The sequence below is a fragment of the Lepisma saccharinum genome, chromosome 13 (genome assembly GCF_977018435.1).
Source record: "Lepisma saccharinum chromosome 13, izLepSacc3.1, whole genome shotgun sequence".
NCBI classification, from domain to species: Eukaryota; Metazoa; Arthropoda; class Insecta; order Zygentoma; family Lepismatidae; genus Lepisma; species Lepisma saccharinum.
The window spans coordinates 2,407,800-2,420,678 of record NC_139241.1 but is presented as its reverse complement, the minus strand read 5'-3'; the positions used below and the strand labels follow the sequence as shown (position 1 = coordinate 2,420,678).

The following is a 12,879-nucleotide window of genomic DNA, read 5'->3' as shown; positions in this document are numbered from 1 at the left end:
TATCATCAGTCTTGTACAAAATTGATTCTTTTGAATTTCTGTAATAAATTTTCAATTTTAAAATACTAGAATAGTCTGCCCATGTGAAAATTGGGGTGTAGAAAAACTTTCCTGAAATATTGTACATCCTTTAAGTAAACTATCACCATTCCACTTAATTGGCAGTACCTTATTGCTGCTTTGTAACTGCACTACACCATCACTTAACTTTATATTCATTCCAGTTTGAATTTGAAATTTTAGGCCAAGAACTTTGTCTACAGGTAAGTTTTTAGCAATGTACATATCTACTGGCCACGGCATTTCCTTAATTTGAATTCCAACTGCTCATTAATGCTCATTAAAATTTCTTTTCTCTTTAATTGCCAACTACTGTCCTTATCAATTTTGTCAGCAACTGGTATCAATACAAGCCAAAACTGGTACCTTTTCCACAGAACAGTCAACGAAAACTGCTTGCAGCCTCTGTTTATTTGTAGGTTTAGAATGATATCTCTTCATTATATACGCCTGTCTTTTAAGGGGGCAATTTTATTCTTTATGATTGTACAAAATCGGCATTGCATAAGAACTTTGTCTGGCGGGAAACAAGTTTTTCCTGTCTTTTTTCTGCATAAAACTCTCTGGCAATAACATGTTTCTGCATTCTTTTTAGACACTATTTGAATGTTTCATTTTTGGACTAGAAAACCTGGAAATGACAGGGAATTCCATAATTAAAAAATTGGAGCAACCTTGTTCCCTTCTGTACAAGGTATTTAAATTAAGCTCGAACTCTTCCAAGATTTGTAGCTTTGTTTAAGCTGTAATATACATCTCTCTCATGTACACCAGTGCTCTGGAGTTTCAATTAAAGTTCTTTATCAGATTGATCGATATATTTTAAAATTACAAGTTGGCTTAAACCCTAGTATTTGTGGAGAAACGTGACAAATTAATGTTAAAATGTTTATTAGTCATTAATTTGTGGTTTTCTGTTGCAACTGTCAGTTTTTTTAACAACAATCTTACTTTTTTAAGTGGGAAGCAAGGAACTGCCCCCAAGGTTCAAGAACAAGATGGTGCTGACACATCCTCAAGGTCAGGGCAACATAGAAGAAGTTTCTCTTCGTCCTGCGGCAAACTCTATGATGATCAAACCGAAGACACAGGCTACGCTGCCAAAGACTACACTTGGACCTACACCAAGTAAGCTCTTTTGTTTTAATATATTTCAGTATTCATTACTAATAGTTCGTTTGCTACACAGAGAAATCTCTATTTCTGTAAATAGCTGGGAAAGCTGTAATTTTGTTATTTATGAATGTAAATGTATAATACATTTGGTTTGTCTAAGTACTGTCTTGTTTTCTAGTATATTTTATGTGAAAACCACTTTAGAAAAACCAGACTTGTACTCAGTGAGCAACAGACCCCCAAGTGGGTCATTCCAGTGTTGTGTGTGACATTTCACACATAAAATGTTAGGTTCTAGACATGGAATTGCATTAAAATATTCATAATGAACTGATTTCATAGAATTATGAAGTACTATGTGGCGTCTGCTGACAAATTTAAAAAAAACTTCAGTATGGTGACAGCCTGAATGCATGAAAAACATTAACGAAAATGTGTTAGGTGTGTGACACTAGAAATGTGACAAAATTTGACTTTGCTTCACAGTGTGTCCGTGAAGTACATATAGAAATAATATGCAAGCATTTAAACCTTAATGCAATTACAAACATTAATTTTGAAAGTGATTCATTGTGTTATTACGTAGGGTAGGACCACTTTTTGAGGAATGCCGCAAATTCTTTCCCACATCCATCCCTCTACCAAACACATTGCGGTAGACTGTTATTTTTAATAGAATGGGAGGGTGACTACATTTTTTGCTGCATTCTTCATCAAAACCAGGGTACGTGTTATGTATGTGCAAATACCGTAACAAGAATTGAGAGGTTTCTTGCTTTTTATATAATACTTCCAAAGTCAACATACACCCAGAAAAAGAATGACAGCAAGTTCTATATGCATATAAAAGTCTAGTATTTTAATTCAATTGGCATAAAACTCCAACTTGTCGGTCAGCTACAGATACATGTCCACAATGATGATTACTTCTTACATTCGTGGTTTCCACCAGAAGCCAGCTGATGATGGTTACATAAGAATCTGAGTGGATACTTTGAAGAGTAGAAGGTGCATTTGAAAAGAAGGGGCCGATTGATTATATCAATAAAGTAAGTTTAGCAACATTATAGTTTTACGGGTTGCAAATGCCTACATATCCACTTTGTAGGATTAGTGGTTGCAAACACTTCAATTTTGTTTTTCAACATAATCACCATTATTTTTCCCAATCACTTTTGGTATTGTTGAACAAGGTTTTTTATACTCTCTACATGAGAGTTACGCTAATCCAACACTACACTTTTCAACAACTCAGTTTCTTCACATCTTTTGAGACAGCTCCATGGAACCCCACCCTCAAAACACACCTTGTTGATTCCAAAAAACAGCCATGCAGATGGAGTTTGTTTGACCTTTTTTTTCCATTTGGTGGGTGTAAACACAAAACCATTGCCATACTTTTTCTTCACTCATTACACTCGGACCATACACTTCCACACAAATCTCCATGAATTTCGGCAGCATTGTGACCTTCGGCATTAAGAAATCGAATCTCGCACCGTACTTCTCTACTAGTGGGATTGTGTAATCGCTCGAGGCATGCATATTTAGTTTTTGAGAAAAACACTAAATGTGAAATAACACATTGTAATGTCAATTTTTCTAGTTTCTGAAAGGTGTGAAGTGCATTTTTCTACCCTGTTTTGTCACGAAATGAACTGCAAAATGCAAAATAGACTCTTTAAACACGAAATTTACAGTTTATATACAGACGCAACACTGTCCGAAGTATGCTGTGAGTGATGCAATTCACGGAAAATTGATTAATTCTGCTGTAAATATTTGAGAAGCAAAAATGCACCCCTTTATTCAGGAATAAACTTAATATTCTGGTAATGATTTAACATGCAATGAGAAGGGATACGTTTATTTTGTGTAATAGTGCAGTTTTTAAATCAAATTTTGGATTATATTCACATTTTCAAAACAAAAATGTCATTTTATATACAGTTTTTTCACCACTATAACAGCAAAATTTCATTTTATTTACAGCTTTTGAACCTGAAATTGACTGTTTTTATAACGAAATTTTGCTTTTTTTATTTACCAAAAATATGTGCCTCTAGTAACCGCAACCATTTTGACATGCTCTAACGTATAACCAGCAGCTGGCGGGTGAAAATTGCTGGGTCGCAAATGTACTAGTTGATACTGCGCTGTGCAATCAGATTACTGTTGCCAGTTGCTTTTTATAAATAATTGGCCTTTACTTTTGAAATGCACCTCTCAAATCTTGCTTCATATTTAGAATTATACCTAGGTATTGTGTGAAGTTGAAATGTGCTTGTTCACAGTGTTTGTTCCTTTCCAGGTCGACAAACTGGGTTACTGGCTGACCCATTGCTGCAGCCACCGCAGACTACTTTGCTGAGTCAAAAGCCTGCTAAACCATTACTCCACAAGGAAGCCCCCATTCTTATAAAGCAAGCGTCACTAGACAAAAATAGGGGTGGCAAGAAAGATAAGGTAAGGTTACATTGCTCTTGCTCTCTCATCTTAATACGAGGGCCATTTTTCTTGTAGTGGCAACATGTATGAGAAAGAGACATACCTGGAATCATTTACAATCCTTCAATGTAATCTCCTGCTGCTGGGTGAACATGTTTCCAAACATCTCACAGTCGTTGGATGCCATTGATAGCTGCCATTCGTGCCAGTGTGCACCATCCTGTGACCAAAATGATGCTCTGTACGTCTGGAAAGCTTTTTTCTACCTCAGCAGTTCCCTCATCTTGAGAAACAAATCAGTCTAGTCGCAGGGACTCATGTTACGAGAATAAGGTGGGTGCTCCAACACTCCCTACCCCATTGTTGCAGTACGTTCTGCACCACTTGTGCTGTGTGACATCTGTGTTTGGATCTGTTGCCGTGCGAGGATACCAGTCACCATGTTCTTTCGTGGCTGCTTCACTACCATTTTCAAATGCCTTGGCCCATCTGGCAATGGTGCGATACAGTAAAGCGTAGTTGCTAGTGTCGTAGAGGTTTGAGCATTTTACATTATACTAAGTAAATCACTGTTCTACCACACAGCAAATTATGAAATAACAATGTATATAGTTCAAAATCACAACACTGTTCTCTGATGAGTATACTTATTTGCATTGAATAAATACATTAAATAATTCACCAATTACTATGATTCGAACTATATGCCAAAGACGTTCTTGTTATCTCCTTCAATTGTTTTTCAACAACTGGTTGCTACGCAACAAAACATTTCTTTCTTTTTCTTTTACACAAGAAGTGATTATACATTTTACAATTTGAAAACAGTCACATAGTCCCCACGTGGCTCACGTAAGCCTTTGTGAATTTGCCGTGCAACCTGAAATTTGATAAATATTTGCTGTTCTTCACGCGTGAACTTTATTCAGGGTGGTATTATGCACACACCTCACTTTAACGTCTTCTACCACACAACAGTACTATTCAGCACCAATTACCTACACACGATTTGTAATACAAGACCGGATTTTCTTTTGTCCCAGCGACAACTGACAAGCATATACCAACAAAGTTGCTATTACAAAAGAAGTAGCCCTTGTATCCATGTCATATGATTCAATACTATGAAATAGGTAATGAAAAACATGTTTGAATTGTTCTTATGTTACCACTATGATGAATACTTCTGATTCATTCGTGGTTTCTACCAGAAGTGACGCTAGTGATGGTTATTTCAGAACTGAGTGGTTGTAACTATGTTAAGGACTGTGCTGTAATAATTAAAAGTTATAATGTTGATAAATATTAATATTAGTGTTCATCCAATTATCCTTTAAAACATACAAGAATTATTTCAGACTATTAAAATGGTCTGAAAAAAATCACCCCTCTTGATGTTTGAATAACTCCTGCTGATAAGTTGTGTGGCCCAGATTAATTTTATACTACACTCTGTTGGTATGATTGAAATACCTGCGAGAAACCATTAATAAAGTTTATTTTGTATTTATTCTGTTAGGGTCCAAGTAAGGAGGAGGTAATGAAGAAAATAGACAACTTGCTTGAAGATTTTATGAAGAACAAGAATCTTCCAGAAACACTGAGTGCTTACCGTGAGCAGAAGATGCCGGAAAGATTTGTGCCTGAAGTGCTTGTACTTATTATGAACAAAACGTTGGACAGGAGTGGTGAGTATTGTACTGTTTATCTATTTGAATTATATTTTGGCATGTTTGTTTCTGTGTCACGGCCGTCAATTTTATCTTACCATTATTCATCCTAAGAGATTAACCTAAATAACAGAAAAACGGTGTGAAATAACAGTGATATAGCTAGGGCTTCCGAACTTCATGAAAATCAGTTGTTTTTTCTCAACCTTGAAAACAGTGCTAAACCTGATATGTCAGTTTCTCTTTGATTAGAACTGTAAGGCTCATTCAATATACAGGGTGTCATTTTAATGGCACCCACGGATCACAGATTCATATAGAGGACATCAAAACAAACAACTTTTCCCAGTAACATTTTTCTTGTTGGTGCGTCGATTCGACGCTACAGCCGTTCAAAAAAGACCGTTTTGCCGCCTGTATGCTGGCAACTCAACCCAACACATTTGATCGTACCTGTGACATCATATCCTGCGGCGAAATAGCGCACGGCAGGGTTGCAAGGAACACACAAATTTTGTAAAAAATGACAAACTACCAACCACATTATTAGCTGTAAAACGAAGTGAGAAACTCGTTCAGCAGACCGAACAGCCAGAAGATCTGCAGTCATCTCAGGGGAAGGGGAAAGTGAACCAACGATATGAGAAATGGTAAAAAAGTATTCAAAATGAAATGTTAATGTCGGATTTTGTCTCAGCCTACATCTCAAATATCAACAACAATACATTTTATTTGACTTACAGCTTACATGTGGCTGTTTACGCCCAACTACATGTCAAATATTTGCAAATCTCGTTGCAAGGTTGATATCTACAGGTTTGTGTCCAGATGCCTTGTGGTACTTTTGTGCTGATAACGGAAGTATTAGAGGTTCACGTTGTTACATTACGGCTAAAACAAGTACAACCACAGTAACGATCTAATGATGAATCAGTACCGAATGTACTGCCCTGTTCACATTTGCAAACTATTACATGTGCATCCGGTGAATAGATAAACACACAGTCGTCTTAGAGTTTGTATTACTACTACTTATATCCCTGTATTTTCAATCATTTTTGCCACTTGCCTCAAAATGCTCTGAACGTACATTATATTATCTGTTGCTTACCTTTGGAATTTTGAGTTCTTTCATTTCTATTTCGTCATCTGTTCAGTGTGTCACAGACAACTAGTATCAGATAAACGAAGTGGATAGACTAAATTGTAGGTGCCAACTTGGTAACGAGATTTGCAAATAATTATTTGACATGTAAGCTGAGACAAAATTTGATATGACCACTTCCACTTGAATTCTATTTTCTTTCTACTATTTTTCATATCGTTTGTTTACCTCCTGTTAGGTTACAGAACGTGTTTTCTAGTTTTGTGTTACGGTACATAATGTGGCTGATTGTAGCTATGTCATTTTTCGCGGAGTATGTGTGTTCCTGGCAACCCTGGAACTCATCGCTTCACGATGGGATATGACGTCACAAATGCAATCAAATGTTGTGTGTGATTGCCAGCATTCAGGCGGCAAAACGGGCTTTTTTGAACGACTGTAGCGCCGAAATGACGCACAAACGAGAAAAATGTTTCCGAGAAAAGTTGTTTGCTTTGATGTCCTCTATACGTTTCCGCGGTCCGTGGGTGCCATTAAAATGACACCCTGTATAACTGGAAATATGATGTAAGAAATATTTTTTACAAGCACCAGAAGAACTACAGTACTATTTTTCCACATAGTCCTCCCCTAGTTCAATGAACCTTCGCCCGCGCTTGATAAGGCCACTGTTCCACAGGGGAAAAAAAAAATTTGGACTCGTGCGTAACCATTCTTGCACCGCTGAGTCATCCATGTGACTTTCCCAAGCTTGCTCTAAAACTGTCGGTGTTTCCAACCAAACGTAAAAGTATCAAGGTCCAAAAAACACATTAATTTTGTAATAAGCAAAATTATACGAAAACGTATCAAAATCCAAGTAAATGTTAAAGGTGCGGTTTAGTTTGATGGTCGCATGCGATTTGCTGCATGCAGTGATTTCTTGCGACAGACGAATGGGTTGGGAAGTTCCGTTTATGCAGGAGACTCATGCGAGGGCAACAGCTGGAGCTCTCTACAATGGATCACGACCAGAGATCAATTTAACTTTGTTTTGGGTGCTATTAAGAAGATATTCAGAAATTACTTTCAAAAACTAAGAAAAATTCTTGTTTACAATCAATATTTAGTACTATCGTAGAGGGTTCTGATAATTGGATGAAAAGAGAGATGAATGTTTTATTGACATCATTTATCAATATTTCCTGAATATTTAAATCAAATTTGTGGATTCTGATATAAACACACTATTGTCCACACTCAAGTGTCTCATTTGTGGCTTGATTTCCCAGTTCCGTCACTATTTGCAGGGATTTAAGTTTTGCCTGTGACTAAATGATGTGGCAATTTTTTCACGAACTTTGCCAAACTCTTGTAAAATTAGTTTACCTCATCTTCTTGTCGATCAACACTCATTCCAAGGGCTGGATTTTTATGTGGCCAAAGCTTGCGAAATATGTAAAAATGTGTAACTATGTTAAAATCAGGCCCCTACCCAGGATTTTTTTGAGGGGGTGCAAGCCCGAAACCGTGGTTATATATCAATTAAATAATATTAATTAATTTATATTTATAAACACACATAAACAAATTAATTTGCTACATTTATAAACTAGCAATTTAATTCCTTTAACAACTGGTTCAAAATGTCAAGAAATTAGAAGATAGGTGAAATGTTTTTAATAGCTAAATATATTTTATTTATGGCTTTCTATTAATAATAATTAAATTTTCATAATTTTGTTGGTGTTACGTTTCTATAATGGTGTAAATCTATTAATGGTCTCTCGAAAGGAAATACAATGTAAACAAAAAAGTTCTTGCCATTTTTGACGTCCCATTAATCATGCACTCGGAGAGAGGAAACAAAATGACGCATGTGCCTGCCAAGCTATCAGGAGTTAGTCTGACCATCGACTGTCAGTAATACAGGCACATTGCGCAGACACAGCAGTTTATAGCTTGTCCAGTGTCGAAGAGAAATGGAGGTATCAAAGCAGCTTGTTCTCGTGTGTTTGTTGTATGACTTTAAAGTGGGCCTGTCAGCTGCCGCATTTGCCAGGCATTTGGAGAGAATGCCGTGAACGAACGCTCAGCCAGGCATTGGTTCCAGAAATTCCATTCGGGAGATGTGAGCCTTCCGGATGAACCTCGCAGCAGACGACCACATGTGTTGGATGACGAGGCCCTGAAAGTAGCCAACGAGGTGGTCAGTGGTCTAACGTGTGATGAACTTGCAGAAAGGTTCCATGTTTCCACTGAAACAGTCAGACTGCACCTGCATGGGATAGGGAAGTCATACAAGTTAAGCAAGTGGGTACCCCACACATTGTCGGCAGCCAACAAGGAACAACGAGTGACAGCCTGTTTGTCCTTGCTTACTCTGCACCTGAATACACCCATATTTGATCGCTTGCTCACTGGTGACGAAAAGTGGGTCCTCTATGACACTGCCAAGCGTACCAGACATTGGTTGTCGCTACGTGACCCTGTTCCTCACACCTCAAGACCACCTCTTCATCCATGAAAGGTTATGCTCTCTGTATGGTGGAATTGTCGGCAAGTGGTGCATTATGAGCTCCTTCCACCTCAGCAGTTGCAAAGGGTGCACCGTCCATTGTAGCAGAAGGAGCTGGCATTGGTGAATTGCAAGGGTGTGCTGTTCCTGCACGACAATGCCAAGCCACATGTGGCAAAGAGGACCCGGGAGACCCTTCAGCAACTTGGCTGGGAGACACTGTGCCATCCACCATATTCACCGGACCTTGTACCAACAGATTACCACCTCTTTCATTCCCTCGACAACCACCTCCGTGGAAGATTATTTGCAAATGAGGGAGGCCTGCGGAATGCACTCGCAGACTTCTTTGCATCAAAGCCCCCCCCCCCCCCCCCCGAGTTTTATCACCAGGGTATTATCACTGCTCTAGAACAGCAAGAACTTCTTTGGTTACCTTGTATTTCCTTATCATAGTTGTAGCTAGAGATTTTAGTGCCCAGGATGAGAATAGATTTTTTGCACCCTCTGCATCGAATTTGTACCACCCCCCTACCTAGATGTAGCTGGCATACTTAGACATTGTAGAAATTTTATGTACTTACCCTTTTCCATTGAATCCGACGAAAAGAAAACTTAGAATTCAAGAAATGTGGCTAATAAAAGGACAGTCGGTTGTGCATCCCACATCTTCTTTCAAGCAGTGTGTGTTATCTGCAAACTAGATTGCAAATTAAAGATAACTAAGTGGAGGGACAAAATATGAGAAACTTGAAGACATTAGTTTCCTTTGAAATTAACATGTAAGTGCTATGTTTTATTCCCGACGACAGGAGGTGAGAAATGGAGAAATAACAGGTCGGTCTAATTTCTGTATTCCAGACCTGGAATACCCTGGACAACACCCTTTGCAGCTATGACTGCATTCATTACTAGATCAATTTGATATAATTTTAAAATCTTATCTATGACTAGAATTGCATTTTAACCCGTTGCTGTTACGAGCCCTAAAGATAGAGAGAACAAGAGATGTATAAAACATTCAAACACTGCCAGACATCATTCTTTGTTCTTTCTTCTTTGTACGAGTTTATCTTATTATTCTTAGTAAAATGTTTCAAGTCAAAACTAATTTCTTATCTTTGTTGTTATGACGCAAACAAACTCTTACCCTCGGAAAATTTTAATGGGGGAATAAATTTAATAAAATGAGATGAAAGTGGGAGACCCTCCTTTCACCATGGGAATTCGTACCCTGAATGTGACCTCCAACGCTATGGAATGATCCTTATAATGAAGAACGTGTCTGAATGTGAATTAAGCAAAAAAGGACATTTTCTCATAAAGACTGCAGTTCGAAAGAAGCCAGATCAGGGAGCAAAAATGGTGAACTGTCCCGACCAAATTGGAACATTTAGTAGCTCCCCATAATTGGTTATAAATTAAAATTACTAAATATAGTAGACTGCAGACTTCTGGAGTCTGCCTCTCTCCAGAAACAACACATTCATTTATGAAAAGAAAATCTAATATTTTTTTGTAGATTGCAGAAATTCTGCCAGGACCACTAAATAAACTGCTTCCTTGCAGTTTCTATTCTCCAGATGTGAGGCTATGTTTTCCCAAATGTTATCCCTCAGCACCACATCTTTACAGTATTTCTGAGAGGGATCGCATAATCCCTGTTGAACTGCAACCATCAAGTTCTAAGAGTTTTGAATCATCCTCTTTGCTAAAACTCATTCTTCCAAGAAATAAACATAAGTTGAGCAATCGAGGAACACTAGAACCTACTGGAACGTAAGCGATCGCTGCAGGCTGACTGCTCCCAGAGGAGTCGTTGCAGCAGCCGCATGCGTTCTCTAGCGATCGACGCACAAACGAAACCACTTATGGTGAATTCCATTTTACGTGTGTGTGTGTGTGTGTGTGCAGTCATCGCATGCAACAATCGCACAAACGAAACCGCACCTTCAGATGTTAAAATTGATACATTCAGCTGGACTGAATTGACACCAACATCAGTGCATATTCACTTACACTTGACAATTTGCTAAATTAAAAATTATCCAGAATGTTCTTAAAGATTATGTAGCAAAGTTTTACTTTAAAATATTCCAGATTTACATCAGAATATCAAAATACTTCGCATTTATTGACAAAATTCATTTTTCTCACTCAATACTGGTGCAAAATAAATGAAAGCTTTGGAGTTTGCATAATTTCCAGGCTTTATACTGCAAAAGTGCAATTTTTGTGTACTCCCTGCAATAGCAAACTCCAGGAAAGAATCGGCTGGCACCATTGAATAAATTGCAGTACTTTCATATACTGAAGCATTAACTCATCCCTATATTCAACATGTAGATTCACTCTTGTTTCCTTTATAGTATAAATTCCTGGAAATTTATTTCGGTTGAAAGACATGTAAGCCCACCAATATTCCAATGTAGCAATTAAAATTAAAAATCTAGAATTGGAAGTGTGACATGGGAGAAAATATGTCTGGCAAATTGATCAGATATTTTGACCTATTAAGCAGTAAGATTCTGCATTTCAACTGACGCTCCTGTAGAGAGTTTTTGCATTAAAAAAATTGGATTTAAAGTGTTATTTTATTGTAATTATCATAACTATTAGAATGGCACTAAGTGTTATATTTTTGATACGTCATGTGTGCAACAGATGACAGAACAAGCCTAGATAAAAGAAGATATAGCACGTGTTCAAAGCAAAGTTAAGTGGAGAATGAAGTTTCAAAGTGTGGAGGATAGATGTCTGAACACAGATATTTCACACCAAAGCAACAGGCAATATGACCCATTCAGTCTAAAGCAAGCAATTTACCATGCATGCACAAACAACAGTGCAAGGCAACAAGATGCACGGAAGTGAGAAATCAGCCCAGTCTGGGAGACACACAAGTGATATGTGCAGCTTGCAGGGTCGGAAGGTTAAATTGATTACTCAAGGTTTCCAAGTGACTTTTGTTGCTTGTAGTGTGAGTCTTGTTGCTTCGGTGTGAAATCTCCCTAAGAAGTAAATTCAAAGTGGAACATCATGATGTGTGTACTGCTGAATGGGTTAAATTTTCTTTTGACTTGCTGTTTCTTAACTTGGTGGGAATAGCTGTGTATTCACTAGTTAGAAAGTAATATTTTTTATAAAAAATATCTTCCTATTAAGACGTTCCTAATGTTTCCTGTTGCAGAAAGTGACCGCGAAATGGCAGCCAATTTAATGTCTGGCTTGAAGAAGGAGAGTCTGTTGACGTCAGCACAATTCCTGGAAGGCTTCAAAGAGTTGTTGGGGCAGATGCAGGAGAAGGAGCAGGATATTCCAAGAATAAAGTCTTTTATATCTGGTAAGGTATTGCAGTCACTTGCTTATTCGTATTAGCTATTCATAGAGGCACATATTTTTGGTAAATAAAAAGGCAAAATTTCGGTACAAAAACTGGGTCAATTTCGGGTTCAAAAGCGGTAAATAAAATAAAATATCGGTGTTATAGCGGTGAAAAAATGGATGAAAAGTGGTATATAAAAAGACATATTGGTTTTAAAATTGCGAAAATAATCCTAAATTTGATTTAAAAACTACACTTATTCCACAGAATTAACATTTCACTTCTAATAGGACATTTATGTAGTTATCAGAGTATTAAGTTTATTTCTGTGTAAAAGAGTCCATTTTTGCTTCTCCAATATTAACAGCAGAATTAATCAATTTTCCAGGAATTGCATAACTCTCAGGATAATTCAGACCTCGGAAGGTGTTGCGTTGGTGAATAAACCCTGAATTTCGTGTTTGAGTTAATTTCGCTTTTTGCAGTTCATTTCGCATTATTTCATGACAAAATATGGTCACAAAATGCACCTCACACCGTTCAAAAACATGAAAAATTAACACTACAATGTGTTTTCTTCAAATTTCGTTTTTTCGTCAAAAACTAAATATGCATGCCCCTAGCTATTCAACATTATTTGTACCAATGCCGATCACTG

General features: G+C 37.4%; 1 protein-coding gene across 2 annotated transcripts in view; it reads left to right on the top strand.

Moving 5' to 3' along the window:
• The window catches only part of NAT1 (N-acetyltransferase 1), a 59,173-nt gene that overhangs the window by 33,684 nt on the left and 12,610 nt on the right, over positions 1-12,879 (top strand). For both annotated transcript variants that reach the window (XM_083133782.1, XM_083133783.1), the window contains 4 exons: positions 1,021-1,188; positions 3,488-3,642; positions 5,144-5,312; positions 12,087-12,239. In XM_083133782.1, the coding sequence (XP_082989908.1) occupies positions 1,021-1,188; positions 3,488-3,642; positions 5,144-5,312; positions 12,087-12,239 (645 nt within the window). The remainder of the gene's footprint in view (positions 1-1,020; positions 1,189-3,487; positions 3,643-5,143; positions 5,313-12,086; positions 12,240-12,879) is intronic.